At 38.0% G+C, this 24,350-nt stretch overlaps 1 protein-coding gene across 1 annotated transcript in view; it reads left to right on the top strand.

Annotated features, from left to right (window-relative positions):
• Nucleotides 1–5,192: 5,192 nt before the first annotated feature.
• TRPM2 (transient receptor potential cation channel subfamily M member 2) overlaps nucleotides 5,193–24,350 on the top strand; it is a 51,702-nt gene continuing 32,544 nt past the window's right edge. The window contains exons 1-13 of the mRNA XM_072416839.1: nucleotides 5,193–5,327; nucleotides 6,166–6,251; nucleotides 7,502–7,673; nucleotides 11,200–11,383; nucleotides 11,530–11,696; nucleotides 13,213–13,393; nucleotides 17,014–17,075; nucleotides 17,788–17,988; nucleotides 18,692–18,794; nucleotides 19,161–19,282; nucleotides 21,243–21,593; nucleotides 23,155–23,292; nucleotides 24,024–24,153. Coding sequence (XP_072272940.1) covers nucleotides 5,193–5,327; nucleotides 6,166–6,251; nucleotides 7,502–7,673; nucleotides 11,200–11,383; nucleotides 11,530–11,696; nucleotides 13,213–13,393; nucleotides 17,014–17,075; nucleotides 17,788–17,988; nucleotides 18,692–18,794; nucleotides 19,161–19,282; nucleotides 21,243–21,593; nucleotides 23,155–23,292; nucleotides 24,024–24,153 — 2,032 coding nt within the window. The remainder of the gene's footprint in view (nucleotides 5,328–6,165; nucleotides 6,252–7,501; nucleotides 7,674–11,199; nucleotides 11,384–11,529; nucleotides 11,697–13,212; nucleotides 13,394–17,013; nucleotides 17,076–17,787; nucleotides 17,989–18,691; nucleotides 18,795–19,160; nucleotides 19,283–21,242; nucleotides 21,594–23,154; nucleotides 23,293–24,023; nucleotides 24,154–24,350) is intronic.

Genomic DNA, 24,350 nt, shown 5'->3' with positions numbered 1-24,350 from the left:
TTACTCTTTTTTCAAGAAGAGGTAAACAGGTAGATAGTGGAGTAGCAGTTGATATACTGTACTTGGACTTTGCTAAAGCACAGTTGGTTAATATGCAAGTTAAGTTTTAAAGGTTTGGAAAATGTATTATGTAAATGGATAGAGAACTGGCTTAAAGATTGCATCTAGAGAGTAGTGATTAATGATTCATAATCTGAATGGTTGAAGGTTATTAGTGGTATACCCCAGCGTTCAGTTTTGGGACCTTTACTGTTTAACATCTTTATAAATGATATAAAGTTTGGGAATAAAAGTACAACTTCTATCTTTGCAGATGACACCAAACTATGCAATGGAATTAAGTCCATATAGGATGTCTATAATCTACAAGCAAACCTTGATGTATTGTTTGATTGGGCAGCCAAGTGGCAAATGACATTTAATATTGATAAAAGTTATGCACTTGGGGGCTAACAACAAGCACCTGGGAGTTTTGGTAGAACATTTACATAATGACAGCATGCAATTGCAAGCTGCAATATCTAAAGTAATAAAAGAGGAATGGACTGCAGAGATGGAGACATAATCCTGCCCCTGTACAAAGCATTGGTCAGATCACATCTGGAATATGCAGTGCAGTTTTGGGCACCAGTTCACCAAAAGGACATTGTGGAATTGGAGAGAGTGCAACTAAACTATTAAAAGGAATTGAGGAGCTCAGCTATGTTCACCCTGATCACCCTGTATAAATATATAAATGGTCCATATAGAGAACTCGCTCTTACAGTGAACTTATTCACCTTAAGGTCATTACAAAGGACTGGGGGGGGGGGGTTTCTAGAAGCACAGATTATAAAGATTTTAAAGTGAAGATAACAGAGGCTGTTGATCCAGGGAACATCTGATTGCCTTTCAGGATCAGGAAATGTTTCTTTTCTCCTGTTGGAGCAAATTGAAACATTTTTTTGGCCTTCCTCTGGATCAACTATGTCTATTGGGTTGTTATCTAATAGATATGTCTGTTTACCTAGTGGTTGAACTTGATGAACTTATGGCAACCATAGTCTCCTCGGTCAACACAGTAAAATGATAGTAGCCTTATCTGTTCATTTTTGACCTTCAGAAGGACCCTGAGAATCAGGGCTATTGGTGGATGCCATAGTGAAAGAAAACCCCATTTTCCTGGAAGACTGAAAGGAGGTATTTGCTGTTCAATGACTATTTCCTGTGGTCTGGGAAGACCCAGTTTAACTGATTTGCCTGCATTTTCTCTCTATAACGAGGAGATACAAAGCAGATAGGTCCACAAGCTGTTGGTCATGGAAAAATCAGTGATACTATTTGCAAAGTGGAAATTCTTGACCATCCTTGCTTGGTGATGTAGGATACAACAGTCCAGTTTTCTTACTATTAAGATATTTACTCCTTTTTTCAGTGAAGAACTGGGAAAAAAGCTTCCGGTGATGGCATCAGCTCTAGGAGGTTGGAATGAGAAGGTATTGGACAGGTCCAATAACCTTGCACTTGACAACCTGTGCAGGTGGCTCGCTCACCATCCTATGTGGCTGGCATCTGAGGTGACAACAACCCATTTCCCTGGGCTCAGAGACTGGCCTGGGCTCAGAATGATTTGGAGAGTCCACCATAATAGTTTCAGGTGAACTGATACAAGAGTAAAGATTTCCAGATTTAATGAAGCATGGTTAGACTGGCTGAGAAACCATATCTTAAGATGCCTAATAAACCACTCTGCCCATAAAACCACAGAGAAGGCTTATGTCATCATCCCTACAAGAAACATATAATCTTCTGCAGTCACTCCATGGTAATCCATCTTCTGATGAGGGATTAACTAATAGTTCACCAGCCATCAAAATCCAGCCAAGGTTTGAAACACTATGGCCTAGTAAACTAGCCGTTTTGGTTCCTGCCCATCCAGAGTATTAGGGACTAGTCTTTTCTAAATAGCGAGAATATAGAGGAAGGGATTCTATTTCTTATGAATGAGACCAGAAGGTCCTATTTGTGGAACCAAATGCCAGGGGAACTTTAGCCTTTGAGTTACAAAGATAGGTTTGCCCCCCCCCACTGGGGACAGACAGAGTCCTAGTTCCTGAAGAGTCTGGAGTCACTAAATCCCCCTCTTGTCTGATTGAAAGGATTGCTGACATTTGTGTTTGTCCTGTGAACCCAGCTGAGATTTGCCACCAATCAATCTGATACAAAACCACAGAGCCTATTCCACTGCAATTGCATATCCCATCAATTTTGTGACTATCCTAAATAAGTCCACGGAGGATACCACCAAAAAGTCAACTGTCAAATATATCTCTTCCAATCCTGACTCAACTGACAACGGAGCAGTCCCTTACTTTTGATGCAGTAACAGAGTCTCATAAGGGGGGAATGGCAGGCCCATATTTGATGGAGATGTGAAATCAGGTTTAAAACCACAATAAGGGCACGTGGAGAGGTCAGAAAGAAACAAACAGTGCTCAGTATAGATCTAGAATAATAGCCACTGCCACTTTTTAATGGGTGACCACCCAGTGCCATCAGACTTCCAGTTAAACTTTGCCTAGCTCATAAACATTGCAAGAATGTTTTTATTGTTTTGTTTTTTCCTTGCATTTATTAAACTTTATACTTTAGTTTATTTTGCAGTAAAAACTAACCTTTTTGATTGCAAATTTCTTCAGAATGTACACTGACCTTCTCATGTACATTTTAGTATACATACTCAGCATGCCCTGGTGCCAAGGTATGTACAGGAATGATGTCATGCCAGGACAACCCTAAATGCTGCACCCAGAAAAAGACAAGGTGAATATGTCAGCACCGTCACAGGAGCTCACAAACATCAAAATGCTAAGAGCAGGTTGAATACAGCAAAGTTTATTTTTACTTTAACCGGTTCAGAAATTCACTGCAAGTTTACTGCTTTTTAATAAATGAAAATGTGCAGATATGCTTAGCTTGTTTGAGTGCATAATAATTATGTAATGCTGCATTATTTACACAATGTACATACAATATATATTCTCTTTGTATAGCTTAGTTGACAAATCTTACATGCATTTTTCCTTTTTCATTCAGCCTTTACTGCAGCCAATACAATTTTATAGGACACTACATTGCAGCAATGATGAGACTGCATTTTCAGCTCACTGCAGCAAGCCATAGGAGAGATTCGTTGGATCATGACTTTGCAGTGAATATTGTAAGTACACATTCATAGGGCTGATAAATAGGATGCCATTCACAGTTATTATTGTCTAATTGTAATCCTTTATTATTATATTATACATTTCGTATATGGCTTCTTACCCAGAGATGCCTTTACCATGTATTCTAAGCACTACAGCATTCAGTGACGTTGGATTTCTGCCAAACCATCCTTAAAATGCCGTATTTTGAAAGGCATCTTAGCTAATGTTTCTGAAAAGCACTCTCTCTCTCCTATTGACAGTTTTTTTTTCCATTTGCCCGGTGTAAAAAAAAAAAAAAAACACAAAAATTGTACTATAAATTCAAGCCTGAGAAACTTGTGGTTTATTTGTATGGAAGAGTCGGGTAACAACAAGTTCCAGAAGGACAAGTGAAAAGGTACAGTCTATATATTACATTTTGTTTTTATTTAGATCTTTTTGGTTACTGAGTGTTTATAAATAATTGTTGCAATTTTGGCATAACACTAAAGTGTATTACAATATATATTTGCTGTGTGTCCTTATGTATACCTGCAGCTGTAAGCGTCTTTTACATAACACTATATTTTAAATTGATCTCCTGTCTATAGTAAAATCTGTGTGATCTTTGTAATTTACCTACAATTGTGTAAAAATAATCTTTCCCATTATACAGAATAAATGTTTAGGCAATTTGATTAAAACGTGGGCCAAGGTACTGTGTATAATGTATGATATGTGATATGCAGTCTCTGTCAATATGTGATAATGGAAAACAAACTTTTTTTAGGAGAAAAATGAATGCAGCAGATTTTAAGCACACATGAACTAGTTTATCCTTACTATTCCCAAACCAAACACAACAAAAACCATCTCTCATCTGATATGTTAAACTGATAAAATGATAGTACTTAACCAAAGGCCCACTCATAGGGCCCGATTTAATAAAGCTCCCTAAGGCTGAAGAGAATACACTCTCATCAATAAAGCTGGGTGATCGAGCAAACCTGGAAGTCATTTGCTATTTGTTAGCAATTGATTTGAATCCTGTACCAGGAATGGATTCCAGGTTTGCTGGATCTTCCAGCTTCACTGATGAAAGCATATCATCTCCGGCCTTGGAGAGCTTTATTAAATCCGGCCCATGCTATCAACTTACATTGGATTTTACTGCATATTATGGCAATGTTTACACACAGAGTGGTGGTGGTGCCGTTTATTTTAAATAATATACCTAAGCATTGAAGTGCATTGAAATATGTTGAAGTGCATTTGCACTGAACCATCTGTGCTTTTGTAGTAAGTTAAAAATACAGTACATGTATTTTTTTCTAAATAAAGGAATGGGCTGCCTTTATGATTCACAACATTATGCTTTGCCAACATATGTACAGTAATGCAACAAATATAGTGGTTTCGGGAGTTTAGGTCGTTCACACACAAAGGAAGGGAAAATAGAGTTGCACATGATTGGATGGCTGATGTTGGCGGGACCTCACTCACTCACTAAGCTAAGTGAACTATCCCTTCTAGAGTGAACTCCTGAACTCCTTTAGCAAACCAACCATACAGCTAGTTTAATGATGTTTTGTATATACATGTAAAAGAGAAAAACGTCATATAAATTTTATCAAACTGTGTTAATTTCCTGAATACCTGAAGTGTATGATTATCAGTATGTAAATACATCTCAGTATGTAAATTTACATTGGTTAAATAGAAATAAAGGAGTTGCTTTTAAACCTTTGCTTGCATGATATTGGGCTAGGTTCCAATAGTGAGAGCTACTAAAGTCATTGGGCTTGCCTTATTCGTGATGATTTAACACAATTTGAAGCTATGTGGATCCATTCAACTCTTTTTCCCTTTTGAACTCGTCCCCTCTTGAAAGGATATGGAACATGCACTATATTCCAGCTTGTAAAACTTATGTGAACAAAGTTCTGGTCAAAGTGACTGCTAAAATTAAGGAAGCCAGTTTTGCTTTATTTACTCAGATGCAAAATTCATGATTTACAAGTAATGATGTCATCTTCCGAGGGTAACCTTAGCCAGGATGAAGAACCTAAAAGCATATCACATCTAGTATCCAACCTGAAACATACAAGGAAAATTAGACGGAAGAAAAGGACTAATTTTTCACCTTCTGCCGGGGAAAAGGTAATTTAGTTTTCATTTATTGACTGTTTTTAATGCATCTACAGTAAGCTTAGTAAGCCTGCTGCTGTATATTTTAGATTAACAATATGCATTGTGTGATAATATTTAACACTACTTTTTTTTTTTTTAATATTTGGATACTTGGGCTGGTTACTTGCTTGTTTTCCGACTTACACATGCTGTGAATTAAGCCACTTTAGCTGGAATCTGACCATATCCTGGAAGTGTCAGTTAATGTCTGTGCCACCTAGTGCTGCTTCTCTCGCTGGTATATAGGCGAAATCAGGAGCTCGCATAGGTATTTGCTAGCAACACCCCCCTCACCTACCACCGACATTGCTGGAAGGAGGTTGGTTTCAGGGGGCCTATGAAAACATGTACCAAGTGAAAAATAAAACATTAGACCCATGGTTAATCTATAAACTGAATTTTATTAACATCACAGTTCTTCATAGTCTACAACAGTTTTCCCCCCCAAGCCAATTGATATTGTTTCTTTAAATGTAAACTTTGAATTGTAAAAAAAAAATGTTTTACTTTTAAAGTACATGTAAAACTTGGGCTTTTATAAAACATTAGTACCTTGTACTTGGAATCTTCACCTGTGAAGCAGCACCTTGACTTTGGGACAGCAATGATGTTATGCATTTTTGTGCAGAGGGCACTAAGAAATTCTTCAAGGTATGTGGCCTTATAGATGGCTTTCCTTATATTCCTGCATTAAAAGGATGTCTGCATTGTAGGACAGTGAACATAATTTCAATTTAAAAACATACAATACAAAAACTGTTAATATCATTTGTTTTGAAGACATCTGACTAATACATATTTATTGCAGGAAAACATATGCTCCTGGATTTCAGAAAATATTAAAAAAAAAGAATGCATGTACTATGTGGAAAGCTCAAAAATGACTGACACCAGGTAAGTTTTTATGTATTATAAATAGTTCTATTGCTATGAGATGAAACTTTGTACCCTTTTAATATCTCAACGTTGTGTAATATGTTGGCACTATATAAATCCTGTTTAATAATAAAAATCTTGAAAGCTGAAAGGTGAATTTATGGTGCTTACCACCAATGGATCCTGTAGACTACAGTAAAAGAGTGCAATCCACTACAAAAAAACAATGTAGTGTAATTGCTATATTAACTGTATAAAAAGGCATCAGGGATAAAAGGAAAATGAAAGTGGAAAAGAATAAAAGAAAGTTAAAGTGGAACAAACCCACCATTTTCCTTTTTTTCTTCTTCCTAGAGACAATCTTTAGCCATCTTGCCTGAATGACATAACTAAATATATGTAAATAATATGTGTAAATAATAAAGATATGTAAGTCCATGCATTTCTGGCTTTTTGACTTCCTGTTTTTAAGACAGAATAATGCAGAAGGGGCACCCATCTCTTTTTGCAATAATCATCTGTATTTTGTAAACTGGGACTTTAGTTCCACTTTAAGGGAGAAATTACAGAAAAAGAACGATAAACAGCAAACGACGAACAATTGTAACTAAATTGAAGGGGAGAGAGGGCAGCAGGGTGCCGCTCCGTGGTTCTCCCCTTCCCCTCTCCATAGAGCAGAACGGTGCTGCATGTACAACACTCGTTCATGCATCTTTCAGTGTTTTGTCATTGGAAAAAATCTTGAAGATCCTTTCCAACGACAATTATTGTACGTGTGTGAGTAGCCTAAGCCCTGTGCAGTGTTTATGCACCATAAAACCTAAGGAGGCCCAGTGTGAGGGTGACCCAAAGAAGAGGTTTGGAGGGGAAGTTTTTGAAAGTTAAAAAAATAAGCCAAAATGCATGCTGTTTTTTCTAACTTAACATAGTGCTTAAACTTAGTGCTAACTTAGTGCCTCAACTGTGTGTGATTTTTAAAATTCTGGAGCAAGAAGATTTTCCAAAACAAACAGTACTATTGTACTATTAAAATTTACAAGATTTGCCCAGTGAATGTCTTTTAATAAATTTAAGCATTGCTTCCAGAAAAAACTTGGTGAATCCCAAATAAATTATCAGTAGCAAGGGGGGGGGGGGGGGGTCAGCATTGTCCCACATAAGAAAAAAGTCTGTTCAAAAAATTTGCAAAATACTGTGATTTAAGTCATTTACCAGAGGTATTTCAACAAATGAGACTTACAACCTTAAAGCTTTAATTTCATGTTTAGAAAGAGTATCTGCATGTGTGGATACCCCAAGGAGCAACATATGGATATAGCTACAAGACCACAACCCTTCCAAAGTAAAGAGACATGGGATCACAGAGATCATATAAAGGAGATGCCAACAGATGCTTTTGGAGATATCAGCTTCACTGGACTTGGTCCCAGAGTTGGAAAGGTTTGGTTTATAATTATTGTATTTTATAATTATATAATAGTTTTCTTACTGTAAGTTGCTCCATTACAAGCTGGTATTATTAATATTTCAAGAATTTTGAGAAGCATCTATCATCCAAAGCTTTCAGACAAAACAGTTTATGCCTTCTAACGTTAGTATTTCCCTGTCATGGGAAAAGAATGTAACTTACTGAAATAAAAAAATATAAAAGCAGTTTCAGTTTCTGAATTTTAGGGTATGTTTATGAACAATTTGCATTGGGAATTTGTTCAACAAAGGTGCTCATGAGGGAGCAATAGCAATTGTGAATGAGATTATGTCAGCTGAGGAGAAGATCCACACTCCTGGGTCTGTCTCCCCCAACTCTATTTCTCCCTTTATATTATTTTATTTTATGATAGGAATAAGGTTGTAAAAATAAATGTTGAGCTGGAAAAAGTAAGAAGGATGGATCTACTGCATCCATAACATTCATGTTCTGGGTTTATTACTTTATGTTGCAGAAGCTTCATATATCTTCAGAGATTCTACTGTATGCTGGTGCCAGGACTTCCCCCCGGGGGGCAAGGGCTTCGTTCTTGAATCTTCACAACTTCTGCTCCGAAATCTAAGCGCACATGGCATCATGTTCAGTTGTCCAGTCAGGCAGGCGACCATATATGTTGCCACTTTCAGGGTCACAGCCCTGGTCTTAATCACTTTCTGTGTGTCAAGATTGCACTGGGGATGGCAGCAGGCACCAGAAGTGGTCCCTGTGTGTAGTCCCTGCTTTGTATATCAAAGGTTTAAGAATATAGAAGATGTTCTATTTATTCAGCCTAGCAGAAGAACAAGGGCAGAACAGGTCCAGTTTCATCTGTGCAGTCGCCTTTGGTTCCAGCAGAGCTCAGTTGAAAGTCGCTGGTGTTTGGGAGTTAGGTGGGCCGATGAGCAGCAGTTGATTAGGGGAACAATGGGTCTTGAAGTCCAAGTAGAGGTGCATTTTGCCGGAACTTCCAATCTTCAGACGCCTGGAATTCCACTTATGGTGTCTGAACTCATTGGTTTTTCCAATATGGAAGAATCAGGTTGTGTTCTGCGTATGGAAAACAGTTATTGTCTGTGGAAGTCATCAGGCGGGTAAAAACTTTGGGGAATGTTATCTTCTTTAATCTCTTTTTAGCTAGTTTGGTACAAAGGCTGTGGGAAAGGACTGGGAAGTGTAGCACGTAATGTTTCTTCTGCCCGGGTAGGACAGAAGCTCAGGGTCAGAAAGGAGTTTATTTAGGAGCTAGTGGGCTTAATGGCCATTTGAGGAATGCTATTTGAGGAAGGCAATGTTTTGTGCAAATATTCCTTTAGTTTATAATTTGTCCGCTATAGAAAAGAGGATCCTGAAGTTTGTGGTTCTCTTGTCACTTCTCCCATCCTCTAGGGATTTTTTCATGCGTTTGAAAAAAAATATATTAATAGGGAACAGGAGGTAGGCGGGACCAAGCCCATTGTGGGAACGTATAATAACTGTGTAAGGAACTTACCCGTCCTGCGAGCCCGCGGTGTCCCTGGGGATCCCAGCCACAGAGGGAGACGCCGCTGTAGCAGGCAGCATGGCCGAGGCTGCTGCTCTACTCGCAGCGTGTCTCTCTCTGCAGGCGGAGGGACCCATCCTGGCCAAACTACTGTTCAGCCAGGCGGCATCACCAGCATCCCTTCGGACGTGGTTACTGAAACTCCTGCTCTCAGCACTCCTTTGCATGTGCAAAGTAGTGCACATCCTAGGCGTGCTGTGGAAAGAGGTGTGCGTGCTACAATGCGTCCCTCTTGTACCCCCCGAGGGCGTGGCACTGGGCTGCCTCTCCCCGGGGCGGGACATAGTTAGTTTGAAATCCCTGCGGCCAATCGGCCGCAGGGGATTCAGTTAGTCTTCTATCAGACGGCGCCAGGTGGCGCAAGGCCATTGGTCACTCTGGCCATTTAAGGAGAGCCTGTCCTGTACACCATTGCCCGCTATAAGCCTCTTTTAATACAGTGTGCTTGGGTGCGTCCTTGTGTTGGTTTAAGTTTACCTGCTTTTGTCATCTCCATAGTGACCTGGTCTAAAGTTGACTCTGCTTGAACTCTGCCTGCCCTGACCTCGGATTGTTACTGACCATTCTGCCTGCTGCCTGCCCTGACCTCGGATTGTTCTTGACCTGTCTTTGCCTTACCCTCTTGTACTTCGCTTGTTTGGACTTAACCCTTGTTGTGCTTTATGACATTGAATAAAGCCTGATTGAAGGATATCTGGAGTTGGTTGTGGTTTGTGTGCCCAGGCGCATTACAGACTGGTTACCAGCATTTTACATTTTCACATGTAATCATCCAGCAATGGAATTGTGGCCTTTCCTACCTTTTAGTAAGTTTAGGATTTCTCTCCTGGGGATGATGTCCCTAATAAATTGAGGTCTTTAGCTCAAGTGTCTGTTTTAGCTAAGGTTGATATACAATCTGTTTCAGCCTATTAAAAATACAATATTCTTCATTTTACTCTTTATTTTTTTTCTGTTTTTCTTCTTCGACAAATGTTTGCCTATTAGGCTCTTAGTTATGTCATTATTTTGAGACTTTTCTTATGTTTCTTTGAATGAATGGTAGTTTGGTAGGCCTAGATTGGTCTTATGACATGCACTTAGGTTTTGCAGTACAGGTTTACAAGCAATGGAGGAACAGGCCACAGTTTGGGTAAGTGCCAGCAACAGTTGCCGGCTGGTGGAGAGGTTTTCACATTGGCAAGGAGCTTGAGCTGTAATGACAAAGCTCCATGGTTGGTGTAAAGTAAAGATGTTAAGATTAGAGTTAAGAGTCATGTTATGAGTTATGAGTGTGGTTATCTCTTTTGGTAAGTCAGTAATAAAGGCTGTGGGCAGTTCATACCATAATTTTTTTCTAGTGTATTTGTTTTTATTTAACTCTTGCAGGTAGTATGCTGGCTTTAATCCCTCTATTTATTCCTTCTGAACAAATTCAGACGGGCATTCATTGGAGATAGTATATGGAGATGGGTTAATATGGTTTGATTTACTAAAAAAGTATTAGGTATACCTGGGCTAGTATTCTGCCAATTATTAAGATACATGATAGGCAGGCTTATAATGGCGGGTGTTACAACCACTAATTATTAGACGTGCGCCTACTGTATACTTTATTACTAGCCAAAAACCAATTTGTATACTATTTGCTAATCACAAAAACATAACAGTTCAAACTTAAAGCATATATACCAGAACATAATAATTTTTTTTAGAATTCCCACTAATTTACACATCTCATCCCATCTCTACTTACAGTTATTTCATTAATACATTTCAATTAGCACAGAACAAATAAACAAACACTTCAAGTGAACAAATTCACTGTAGAACTTTTTTAAAACATTTTCCACTTAATGCATTTACTAATTTAAGTATAGTGGATCCAGACGTTCATCATTTTTAACTTTGACGTCTTTTATTGGTGCATTGTAAATTTCTGCATTAATATTCTGATTTCCCGTTTTCCTTTAATCCAGCAGTATGTAAGGGTGTCCTCTGATACTCCATCCAGTGTCCTCTACCAGCTGATGACCGAGCAGTGGGGTCTTGAAGTTCCCAATCTATTAATTTCAGTAACAGGTGGGGCCAAAAACTTCCGTATGAAAATGCGATTGAAAAACATTTTCCGTAGAGGTCTGGTAAAAGCTGCACAAACTACAGGTGATTTAATACTTGCTGCTGTTGTGTTGATTGCAAGTTATGACATTTTACTGTTTGTTTTTTAGGCTTGGGCAAAAAAAAAAAACAAATATTGTATAGTGTGTTAAACTGCTTACTGTGTTCTATATTTTGTGTATGCTACCTAGGAGCCTGGATTATAACTGGTGGTTCTCATGCTGGTGTAATGAAGCAAGTTGGTGAAGCAGTAAGGGACTTTTGCATGGGCAACGCCAACAAGAACAATAAGATTGTTACTATTGGTATAGCTACATGGGGAATTGTTCATAATCGAAACAGTTTGATCTCTACCACAGTAAGTACTATATTTCAATTTGTTCATGTAAAATATTTTTTGTGCTTTCTTAGGACATGGGTTAACACTTGTTGCTTTAAGGCAAATTATTATTCAAATGGGTTGTGTAATTCACGAAAAAGGTTTCATTTACAATTTCTAATGCACATTAATTAGCAAGGTGATTAAGGTAAATACCACAGCATTTCAGTCATGTATGTATGCGCAATAATGTAAATGGGACCTCAGGCTGTACACTTTTCAGATATAGCTGTTTGTATAGGTGATCTATATTCACACATCATCTATCTCTTTGTACAGTAAAATCTTCTGCATAGTAACTTTTGGTCATAGACCATGCAATTTACAACAGTTCTAGAATAAGGCAAGATAAAGTAAAAAGTTTGGAAGACCTTTTTAGCTACTGCTTACATTGCCTCATAGCTTGCCTAAGTTGTAGATCTTAATTTAAACATGGTCAATATTTTCTAATTAATGTGTGCTGGACTTTCTTCAACTATACCTACTTCTTGCCAGGAACTAGGATCCAAATCAACAGAAAGCCGGTCAGCCCAGGTGGCAGATTCTCAACACAATAGCCAGTGGAAATGTGAGCTATAAGAGTCTATAAGACCCACCAGATCTTCATCAGAGTACAGAGAAGTATTTCGCTGGTGGTTTTACACGCTAGTGCAGGTAGAAACAACAAGCAATATCAGATTTAGGAATAAGCCAAAGGTCCAGGCAGAAACCAGGCAGATTTAGGCACCATAAAGAGTTGATATTGGAGAGACAGTATTGCAGAAATTCCACACTTACAGGATCACTGAATTTAAAGTGCACAGGTCCTAAAGGAGGGATCTTAAGGGGACAGGTTCTCAGGAGGGTAAAGGGTCTCTGGAGCACACGGGTTAACTGGAGGTCACAGGATACATTTTGGTGCGAATGAAAACAACAGGTGGAAAGGAGAAACAACAGCAAGTCAACTTCCAAAGAAGGAATGGTTTTACCACAGACTATTTATATTTCCTTATTGTGGCCTACCTTATTTTCATCTGCCTTTTAATCCTTTTATTTTTTCTTTGTCACTACTGGTACTGTACGGTAGCATGAGGTGGTCCTGTACCTCACTCTGATTGCACAGGAAATCCAGATCCTTCAGGATGCCAAATCTATATATGCCATTGCAAGAAGGTTTGCTGTGTCTCTCAGCACAGTCGCAAAAGTGTGGGGGAGATACCATGAAGTGGGCCTTTACACAAGGAGAGCTGGACATGGCAAATGCATCTTTGTATGACGAGAAACAGGAGAAGCACTGCCAGAACCCTATGCCCACTGGGCTACTTGTGTTGGTGTTTTTGACCAAACTGTCAAAAAAAAACTTCATTATGGTTGAACATGGGCCTGACCTCCTGTAGAGGAACTCACGCTTATATCCTTGCTCCATTGCAACTTAGCAGTGCATTACAAGCCTATTACAGATCTAATTGCAAAATTACCTTTTCAATGTATTATGCTTGTGTTTTGACATATGCAGGGAGCATTTCCAGCTGAATACCAGATAGATGAAGAAAACCAAGGAAGTCTATCCTGTTTAGATAATAATCATTCCCATTTCATTCTTGTGGATGATGGTACAAATGGAAAATATGGTGTCGAAATCCTTCTGCGGGCAAAGCTGGAAAAGTTTATTTCAGAGCAGACAAAAGAGAAAGGAGGTAATTAAGTGTCTAACTAGGAATGACTGGCCCCCATAGCAAATTTAAATGTATACTGTATAGAGAAATATGTGGAAAGTGAATGTTTATTTAACTTGGTGTGGTTACCCCTTTCTCTTTCCTAGAAATCATGCTCACAGTTCAATGTTTCATGTAGGATCTCACCCACAGGGAATAAATGGGATGATATATGGAATAAATGGGAATAAATGGGATGATATGAAGTATACATTGGATACTGCAGCTGGCATACGCTGTCCATGGTTCAAAGAAAAGTTCATTAAACATTGACATAACGGTTGGGGCTGCTAAACGCAGACGCCTGGTAGCTGCCCATGAACCACTGTTCCATCTGCCCATCTGAACTTAGTAATACTAATAATTAAGTTACAGTGTGTTCAGCTCAAATACCTAAGCATGTACAGGATATCATTTGGATTTTTGTTTAGTTTAATTCCCCTGGATTTGATTGTATTCAACGGTAACATTAGTTTGCTTTTAATCATAAAGGTATCATTCTCTAATCCTTTGATAAATCAGAACAAGTTTATTTACCTCTTTATGTGAATTTTAATTCACCCCTATTTACACCTGTTGAGGGTAAAAAAAAACAGCATGACAAGTATCCATATACCCCCACTGTTTCTAAATTCTTTTTAAGGACTAATTAATTTTATCTCTTAGTTTTTGCTACCAAAAGATACCCAAATAAAATAGATCAGTGAAAAGCAATAATTATGTAATTTGAATATCATTATTGCCATCTGCTCAGAGCAGTTTATAGACTTAATTTAGTTAAATGACAAGCCCAAATCACCTCATATGAAATTGGGAGCATGTTGTGCTGTTTAGTCTGTTCCACTTTATCTCTGCTACAATGGCTTATCATAGTCTCCCTCCGGATTGTATTAGTACAGGATTTCTCTGTGCAGTTCTGTTTAACTGTCTTTACATACATCTTTCTTTGGCTCATCTCTCTGCATCTTAAAGACATTGGAGACGCATTACAGCGGAAGGCATAAAGACCAACTTAACGAATTTAGAGAAAACACTTTTTCCCTTGGTGAAATTTGCTCAACGTTTTCGTGTGGTCAGGAGGAAGAATGTAAAACAAAATCTCCCCACAGGTAATGCAGAGATGAACTACATAAAGAGAAAGTTCTGCTTTGGCCACTGTAAAAAAAAAGCAACAGGTTCACAAAATTTCCTTCTGGAAATCAATGGTACCAAACTCTAATGTACATTCAGAACAAAATGTCTGCCTTTTAAAAGGAGTCATGTGGAGCATTAGCTTTCATAGCTGCTTGGGGTGACTGACTTTTGCTTGCTTATTTCTTAACATGTTGGATATCTGATGACACTATCTATCTGGATGTGACTACGCTGCTTTCATTGGTGACTGCATTTCTCAAATGGCAAGTCTTACTCCTGTAGTCTCCCTACACAGCAAGAAATCTGGAATGACATTTTTTATTTTTGTTCTTTTAATATATAAAATCACATTATTTTTTCCTTAGTTGGATAACATCTAGCATAAAGGGCTTCATGTAGGATTTTGCTGGGTTCTTTAAAAAGGCATTGGCCCCTTTCTCAACAAGTGGCTTGTTTTAAATCATTGCAAAAAATACATTTTTCCTGCAGTTGGCTTTAGAGGGTTTTGTTTTTCAATCCACGCACGCGTCAAAAGTGCAGTGAATTAATAACTTGTGCAGGTAGTATAGGCTGAGACACATTTATCTGTCAATTCATTACAGAAAAATGATTTTAAGTTTAAGAAGTAGTGGATAAAAGTCATTTTCTGTAGAGCAATGATTTTTCTAAATAACTTGCCAAGCTACCTTGACAGGGAACAAAAGAGGTCCTAGGTCTTTTACACTGAACAGCACATCAAAAAGCTTCCAAGAAATAAACTAGGTTTCCGAATGTATTCTACAACATTCTAGTACTTCATGCTCATCGATTTGTTGCAATAATGTGAAACAGTTAGAGGCTGGGAGGTTTAATTTACCTCTGTATTGGAATCCTAGTGTGGATTACACCATCGATACCCACATTCTAGTTTACTGCTTTAAATTCTTATATCGGTTCCATAATAACTGTAAACTTCCAACTAGTGTTGGTCGAATATCTCACTATTTGATTCGACAGCTATTCGATCGAATAGTGAGAAATTCTCTGGGTGATCAAATGCCGAATTTGAATACCATTGAAGTCAATGGTGCGAGAATTTGGGTTTTTTAAAGGGTCTTTTAAGAATACAGGGCACTACAGGTGATAAATGGGGACAAGTCCCCATTCATCACCTGTAGTGCCCGGACATTATACTGGAACTGCAGAGGCCTGCAGTTCAGTTTCCCACGTGACGTCATGTGGAAAACTGAACTGCAGATTACCCCTGCAGTTCCAGTACGATCTCTGGGCACCACAAGTGATGAATGGGGACTTGTCCCCATTTATCACCTGTAGTGCCCTGTATTCTTGGATAGAGAAACTCTATCCAAGAATACATAGTACAGCACTGCAACAGCAATCCCCATTCATCACCTATTGTCCCAGAGATCGTAGTGGAACTGCAGAGGTAATCCGCACTTCAGTTTCCCATGTGACGTCACAATAGAACTGAAGTACAGATTACCTCTGCAGTTCCATTATAATCTCCGGGCACTATAGGTGTTGAATGGGGACAAGTCCCTTTTCATCACTTATAGTCCCTGGAGATCCCGCAATGATAGGAGGATTCCCACGGCTGCACAGCAGCGGGAATCATAATGTCATTGTGGGAAAACCTGTAAAAAAAAAAGTTAGTTAAAAAAACACAAACTTTCAATAAATTACTTTAAAAATAATTTTTATTATTTTTTTAAACACATTTTTTACATTTTTTTCCCCCAAATTTTTACCGTCGACTTGTTTTTTTCGGGTCGGGTCTATCTGAATTTGAACAGCCATACTCAGGTTGAATATAGGGAGAACCCGAATTCCAACACCAATACTACTTTCAACTATGTCGTATCGTAAGTACAGTTACAAAAACTACAGGATTCTCTCTTGTTAAAGCTCTGAATCATTTTTGCTACAACAGTAATCAATTAAATCGATCCTCTTTAGATTGGTTGGTTTCCCCCTCTTTTGCCTATTCCCCCATTTAAACTCATTAATTATTACCGAAGACATTATTGCTGCAGAATTTAAAAGATCCCCTAGCAGGATTTCACATGGAGATCAGTCAACTGGATTGTTGTTGCATGAGGATCACTCAGCCTTATCTCTGATTTTGGCAGAGATCACACAGCCTTCAATGGGATCCTGGAGAAATTGTTTCTGCTGCCAAAGATTCCTGTTTACTTCTGCAATTACTCAAGGTCTTTATTTGCAAAAGTCACTCCTACAAATTAGGTTCATCAGCTTGAAAATGTAATAGAAATAAATGATTGCAGTACTGCCAGATGTAGAGTAGGAAGTGCTTGGGAAATGAAGAAATATTGTAGAAGTCATAAAGAGAAAAACATTTAAAATACACAGGTCACACATAATCAGTTATATAACAAACAGAAGTCTTATTCTATGAAATGAACAACCACAATACATTGTACTACAATTCCCAATTTTACTTTTTCCAGGAGTTGCCATCAAGATACCCATAGTCTGTGTTGTACTGGAGGGAGGACCAGGCACTCTAGATGTAAGTTACAGCTATCTATCCCAATTACTTGATACAATCGATTTAATCATATGAATTAACAATGACGTTAAAAAAAACTTTTACAAATCAGGCTTTATTTTTGAAACAATAATAACACAAAATAAAAGTTTTTGTGTATTTGCCATCCGTGAACTTACAGTTGTATAGTTGGGAATAGATCTTCAAAACAAATAAAATGAAAGCCCTAAATGTTATTGAAATCTTTTAAATACTAGAAGTAGCAAATTTGTAAAATATATAAAAAAAAGTAGTTGTGCTGTATTCCAAAAGTTCCTCCTTAGTTTATGCTGTCTCATTGCTTTATGGTCCAGGGCTGGTCCTCTTCTAGGTTAAATGACACCCATTGTTATCTGATCCACTTCACGTGAACCGACAGTTTTGTTAGATTTGCCACATACCGCATAAATGCACACTGGGAAAAAGACCCAACTGTGCTGTGTTGCATACAATATCTGTGTAATGATAAAAGATTATATTTTAGAGAAATATCTTACAGTATTTCTTACAAGAGATCTTACAGTATTTCTGGCTTATATAAAATTCATAATTTCTTCTGTTGTGCCCCTCCTTTCTATACAATAGAATTGACCAATCTGCTCACTAGTATACTATGAAATTAAAATTGTTATTAAATAAATAAAAGTGTTATTGATTCAGTTATAAAAAGTAATACTTTCTTTGCTCTCTGCAGACAATCTATAATGCTATCAACAACAGCACCCCATGCGTCATTGTGGAAGGATCAGGAAGAGTGGCTGATGTCATTGCTCAGGTGGCACAACTTCCCATTTCAAAAATTACAATCTCTCTTGTTCAAGAAAAATTGCGAGCTCTTTTTCCTGATACCTTTGACACCTTTACAGAGCACATGATAGTGGAATGGACTAAAAAGGTAAAACAAGAACCCCAGGAAATTTACTTGTAATGATCTTGAGTTGTCTTGTCAAAAACGTGTTCTGAAACATAGGTAGCTTCATCTCAGCATTTTGACCATGTTAATTGCAAATATATCAAGCTAAGAAAACTTATTTATTATCCTAAAGGTTGCTCAGACAGTTGCACATTTATAGTAGTATAGTATAGTAGTATTAAGAAGTTAGTTTCTCAGACATCTGAATGTCCTTGGACAGATATTAGCTTATCTAGAAAACAAAGCAAATATTATGGTACAAAATACAAATACATTTCACACTTCTTTTGACCATCATCTGGTCTATATAAAAAGGGCCATAGAGGCTGATTTACAAAAGAGTTTAGTCTCCAATCAGAATACAGGTTATAGTAGTAACAATTTCTAAAAAGCTGCCTGCAAGTGGTAAATATAAAGTATTAATACACATTATTCAATACATACCTAATTAATATGAAACTGTACAAAACTGTTCTGTCTAAAATTATTAAACAGATTAAATGTTTTCATATTGCTTAAGGGGAAATGTCCTGCATTGTCCTCATCAAGCTGCAAAGGGGCTTTGAGTTAAAAAAGATGTGACAGTGAGGTTGTAATTAAGCTCTTATGTGTAATTATTATTAGTTGTAATTATGCTCCTAAATGTGTTTAAGGTAGGTCTTTTAGCAAAATATTATTTTTTCAGATACAAGATATCATGAGAAACAGTCAGTTGCTTACCATTTTCCAGGCAGACAAAGATGATCAGCATGACATTGATGTTGCTATTCTTCAAGCTTTGCTTAAAGGTATTTATCACTTGCTATAGAACATGCTTTAGGAGAAACAATAAGTTTTAAATGAATTTTTATATAATATTTTATTCTGTTCAGCATATGCCATTTTTATGTTTGCAAAGTATTTAACATACATTGCCCTCCTCATTTTCTCTCTTTTTGTGTCTCTTTAATGTCTGTATGGGACTCTTTAAACAGAACAAGAAGAACCGAAAATTAGCTGTTCCTTTCATTATTTAGTTGTGCTGGTAAATTTCAGCTATTGAGCTATGTAGACCAAGGTATTTTAGGGTCTGTAAATCCACCATGCAGAAAGTAGAACGCAGACCTACATAACTGAATTGTTTACTATTTTTACAATTTTTTCTTGTTTTCCAGCTTCTCTGAGTCATGATCAGCAAGGACACGAGAACTGGGACCACCAGCTAAAGTTAGCAGTAGCATGGAACAGAGTTGACATTGCTAGAAGTGAGATTTTTACAGATGATCACCAGTGGAAGGTGTGTTGGCTAATTAAATAATTTACTTCCTAATCAATACTAATTTTTATTTATTCAGGTGAACCTATACTCTGAGCATTTTAACAACAAAGTGGTATTACCTGTGTGTGAGTTAGAGTGTTTTAGAGTTCTCCTAGGAATAAAGGATTCCATTTTCTTTGGAAAACTATCTAGGAAAACTCAAAATATAGAAGCAAAATATAACCTAAGGGGGGATTTATTTCTTCTCTATCGAAGGTTTAAGGTTAAGGTTTGTGTATAAATGTACTTTAAAGCTGTATTGACTGAATTACAAATTTGCTTCAAATGTTCCATGTATACCAGGTATATTAGGTTTTGATTTAGGGTCCATTTACACCATTGCGGGACATTTGTGCACACAATAAATACAGCGGGCACCCTAACAGACCAAAAAATGTGCAAGTACTATTTCAGTTAGTGCACTGCAATGCATTTCCATTAGTGAGGTGTGTTGGATGGTCATTCAAAATGAGGAATGCAAAATTGTGCTGATGCGTGTCCCATAACGTGATAATCCATGTGTTATAGCACATTGATCAAATGAGACCAGTACAAATGCACTCTGATTTGTTGCTACAAGAGTTTTTACTTAAATATGACACTTCAGATTTAGCATACTAATGAATATACTAAAACAACTGGAGAATTTAAAGAACAGTGATCTGATATTTAGATTACTTCCTTATTATCCTCAACATTTGAAATCCTGATTTCCACAGTTATAACAATATATTTGTTAGGAAATGCACCACCACAGTATTCTACACTGCCTATTTTGTCCAGCAATGACACGTGCAGCAGCAAGGAGAATAAAGAAATAGAAGCAGCCCTGCTTCCCTTTAGTCGTGCAGCCTGATCTATTTTATCGGCATCCCTGCACACACTGTGAGGCTGTGCACAGCCCAAGGGATTTTTAAGGCAGATCAGTCCCTTTTTCAATCCTGCGCTGTCATTGGCTGCTGGGGCATTAAAGCCTCTCTGCTCCCAGTCACCAGTGCCTGTTGTAGCATTAGGCAAGGCTGACTTGCTGCTCATGTGTGAATTTGTGTGATTTACTGTTGCTGACCTTGCCTGTTTCCGACCCTCTGAAAATATTTTGCCAAGATCGACCTTTTCCTTGTTACCCTGACTCTGTCTTGGTCTTGCCCTTCTGTCCCTGCCCTTATCCGGTTGATAAATTATCTGTAAATGGCCTGTTGCTCTGTATTCTGGACTTGTCTCTGTTGGAATCTTGGTACCGCTTGGTGGGTCCCTGGTCCTCTGCTAGCCCTTCACCAGGCACCATCGTTTGCGCACTAAGTCCTGGGGGCAACCATGTGCTGGGAAACGAAACCAGTCTCCCGAGGTTGAGGGGGGGGGCTTGCTATAGGTGAAGAGTGTGGCGTTAGATTGGGGGAATAGTGTCTGGCATCTGGCAAGAACTGTTGCTGGACCAGGGCCTTACAATATTTTTAAAAGTGGGAATGACTGTACCGTATTTACACTAAACAGACCCGTTAACTTAAGTGTAGTAACTGAACTCCATATTTAGAAGTGAAATACACAACCCAGAAGACTTTTTTGCAGTTGTGTAAACTAATGTTAGTTGGAAATCAATGCAGAAGTGGCACTAAGATTGTTTGAAACAAACACCGCTGATCTCCACTGTTTCCTATGAAAATACATTTTTATCATACGGGTTATCTAGATCTCACCTCTAATGATGGCACAGGCTGAAAATGCCTGTTATTTTAGCAGGCACTCATAACCAGAACACTGTACAGAAAAAGTGTAAGTAACTTTGCTAAATCCATGATCGTTTACAATTACTAATACAAAGGTTTATTAGCTGTGTCTCCCACAGGGCTATGCCATTCTGAACATATGGCACTGTAAGCAAACCATATATTATTCTGTTTGTAATGTTGGTTTTATATGAGTTTTGGTTTGTTCTTCCTAGCCCTCAGATCTGCACCCAGTCATGACAGCAGCACTAATTGGCAATAAACCTGCCTTTGTCAAGCTTTTTCTTGAACATGGTGTTCGTTTAGAAGAATACGCCACTCAAGAAACTATATTGAACCTCTACAATAACACAGATCCATCATGCCTATTCCACAGCAAGCTTGCTAAAATAATAGAAGATGAAAGATTTCGCTGTGGACTTCTAAAGACATCAAAACTTCGTCTGCACCACGTGTCACAGGTTTTAAGGGAACTTCTGGGTGACTTTACAAAACATCTGTATCCAAAGCCAAAAAGCACAGAGCGGCCTCGGCTGTCAATTGCAGTTCCACACATCAAAATAAATGTAGGTTCTTTTTGCTCATCTTTATTATAATTTTGAACATATTTTATAGACATTTTAGGTCACCTATTATGTTTGTAATAAAATAACTTATCATGACAAAAGACTGGAAAATTTTGTGATCTGTCGGCGTGAACTCCTTTAAATGTAAGAATGACAGCAACGTTGTCATTCTTACAATGCCTTTATCTCTTGTACTGTAATTGTAATATTTTGCTTTGTGCAAAGTTACATGTTTTTTTGGAATGAATGGATGAATGGGTCATATCATCACTCTGGGGTACTTAAGGGCTGAAGAATTGTGCACTGACCCTTTCTGGTCACCAGAAAAATGCAGTTTTTCTACACAGCGCCTCTGATGCACGCAAAAGCTCTGCATTCAGTTTTTCAACAGCCATACCAGACCCTATTGGCACTTTTGAGTCACCCCCCTATTGAATCCAATTCATCCCATCTCACAACATCATCCTGCAGTACAACCTCTTTTGCAAAGTCCCCTGAAGAAGCCCTCAAAGGCAAAATACGTCGGGACATAAACTGTAAAATGACCTTAATATATTCAGAGATGTTGTGTCTAGCTACCAGGTCAAAAGGAACCCCCATGCCTTAGAACACAGTGGGGTTGACCTTTTTTGTGTTTGTATGCTGAACAATATGAATTTTGTTTTATATTATGTATATTCCCGAAATCAGGAACAAATTTGTAAACGATTTTCAAATACATCATTGTCACATTAAACAAATACCCTGGCTTTTCTTCTTTCTTCCTGTTCTCACTTTGACTAACATCAGGGTATGTGGCCCATCTCGACCAATGGAATTTGATTAACAAACTTTTTCCTCTTATCATTTTGAATAGCTGCCGACACATAGAAATTCAATGAAAACCAAACCTGCACCCTTTTTGAATGCATTGCTTCTGAATGCATGGAACTTTGTGAGGGTATTGCAGTGCAGTGTGGGTCCACCAACATTCACTGTAGTGTGCATTGGGGTACATTTCAAATAAATGGAAGTAAACTGCAAGGAATATTACATAATACTGTGTGTTGCATAAATATGAAGGGGAAGCCTTACTTTTGCCTAGTCTGACAGTTAGCCCATTGCATATGCAAGGCTGTTGCGTTTGATAAATTATACTAAAATCCAATCCGAGTTCAGATCTGACATATATTTGTCAATAATAAGTGTAGCACGGTTCAGCCATCTAGTGAACAGATGTTGAGAGCCGTCATAATCTGGTGACCAGGTTGGAAAAGCTCTACTATACCCGTCACTGAATTTTGTCATACAAATTCTGACTTGGAATTTCCAAATCTGGTCTCAATCATTCTGGCCAGATTCAGTCTGAGTAAGAATTTTCCAGTTATTTGTTTTTCACAACTTTTGGTGAACAAGATTCTGTCTAATTTATAATACAGGATTCTCCACAATACATGCAATAAATCTCGAGCATCTTCCAGGGAAAAATAATTTAAATTTTATGTACAATTTTGTGTTACATTTATGTACTTTTTAATCAACAAAGTGGTTTTAATGATGGAACTCTTTGCCATATTTCTAGGTACAGAAGGTCACGCTTCGTTCTTTTCACAAAAGGTCTCAAGGAAAATTATCCTGTTCAATGGATCCAATCAGAGATCTGCTTATCTGGGCTGTTGTTCAAAACCGTAAAGAACTTTGTGAAATCTTTTGGTCACAGGTACAGCAAATTTTTATTGTACTGTAGGGTTGCAATAAATTAGATTTATTAACACTGCTTACAGGGAATTCCCACCATCATATATTGTTTTTATACTTATCATTGACAACTCTATGATCCTTTAAAGAGGAAATAAAAGAAAGGACTGCATATTCATTCAAGCAAGCTTATTGTGCATATTTACAAACTATTTCCAGTGTAAGTTAAACTAGTGAGATCATTTTTGTGAGTTAGCAGAAATGAACCAAGATTTAGGCTAATTGGTAGAATCATTGTATAAAACGGGCATGCACTTTTCATTTTGTTTGTTTTCAACTCCATCTAGTGAGTTGGTAGCTTGGAGCCTTACTCTTTGGGCCTGTTTTATTAAAGCTCTCCAGGGCTGGAGAGGATACATTATTATAAGTGAAGCTGGGTGATCCAGAAATCCTTTCCAGTTTTTTTGTATCACCCAGCTTCACTGACTAAAGTGTATCCTCTCCAGCTTTAGAGAGCTTTATTAAATTAGGCCCTTTCTCTCTACTCCTTTCATCCACACTGTTAGCACAGGAAATAAACAGGTACAGGCCAAAAAAGTAAGATTACAAGGGTATTATTTAATAATGCAATGTGGACTAATCTACCTCACTTTATGGGGTCTTCCTTTTTGTGTTGGCGGGTTTGGTAGGCACAGGCCATATCACAAGTGCAAACAAGTTTTCAACATTTGTCTTTTTCTTTGATATCCCTAGTGCCATGACTGCACAGCAGCTGCCCTGGGCTGTAGTAAGATTCTAAAGGAACTTTCAAAAGAAGAGGAAGACACAGATACATCTGAAGATATGTTGGCTTTGGCAGAAGAGTATGAGCAAAAAGCCATAGGTACATAAATGGTTTACAGCAGGGGTGGGCAAACGTTTTTAGCCAGGGGCCACATATTAAAATTTGAAATAGGGGCCGGGCTGATGGGATAGTTGGCGGGGTTATGCCATCATGACACCACTGAACGTGACGTCATGATGACATAACCCCGCCCACTCTCCCATCGTCGATCTGAGCCTGTGATTGAAGAGTGGGCG

The sequence above is a fragment of the Pyxicephalus adspersus genome, chromosome 7 (assembly GCF_032062135.1).
Source record: "Pyxicephalus adspersus chromosome 7, UCB_Pads_2.0, whole genome shotgun sequence".
Classification (NCBI taxonomy): Eukaryota; Metazoa; Chordata; class Amphibia; order Anura; family Pyxicephalidae; genus Pyxicephalus; species Pyxicephalus adspersus.
The sequence above is the reverse complement of the archived record's forward strand: the minus strand, read 5'-3'. Positions and strand labels throughout refer to the sequence as shown.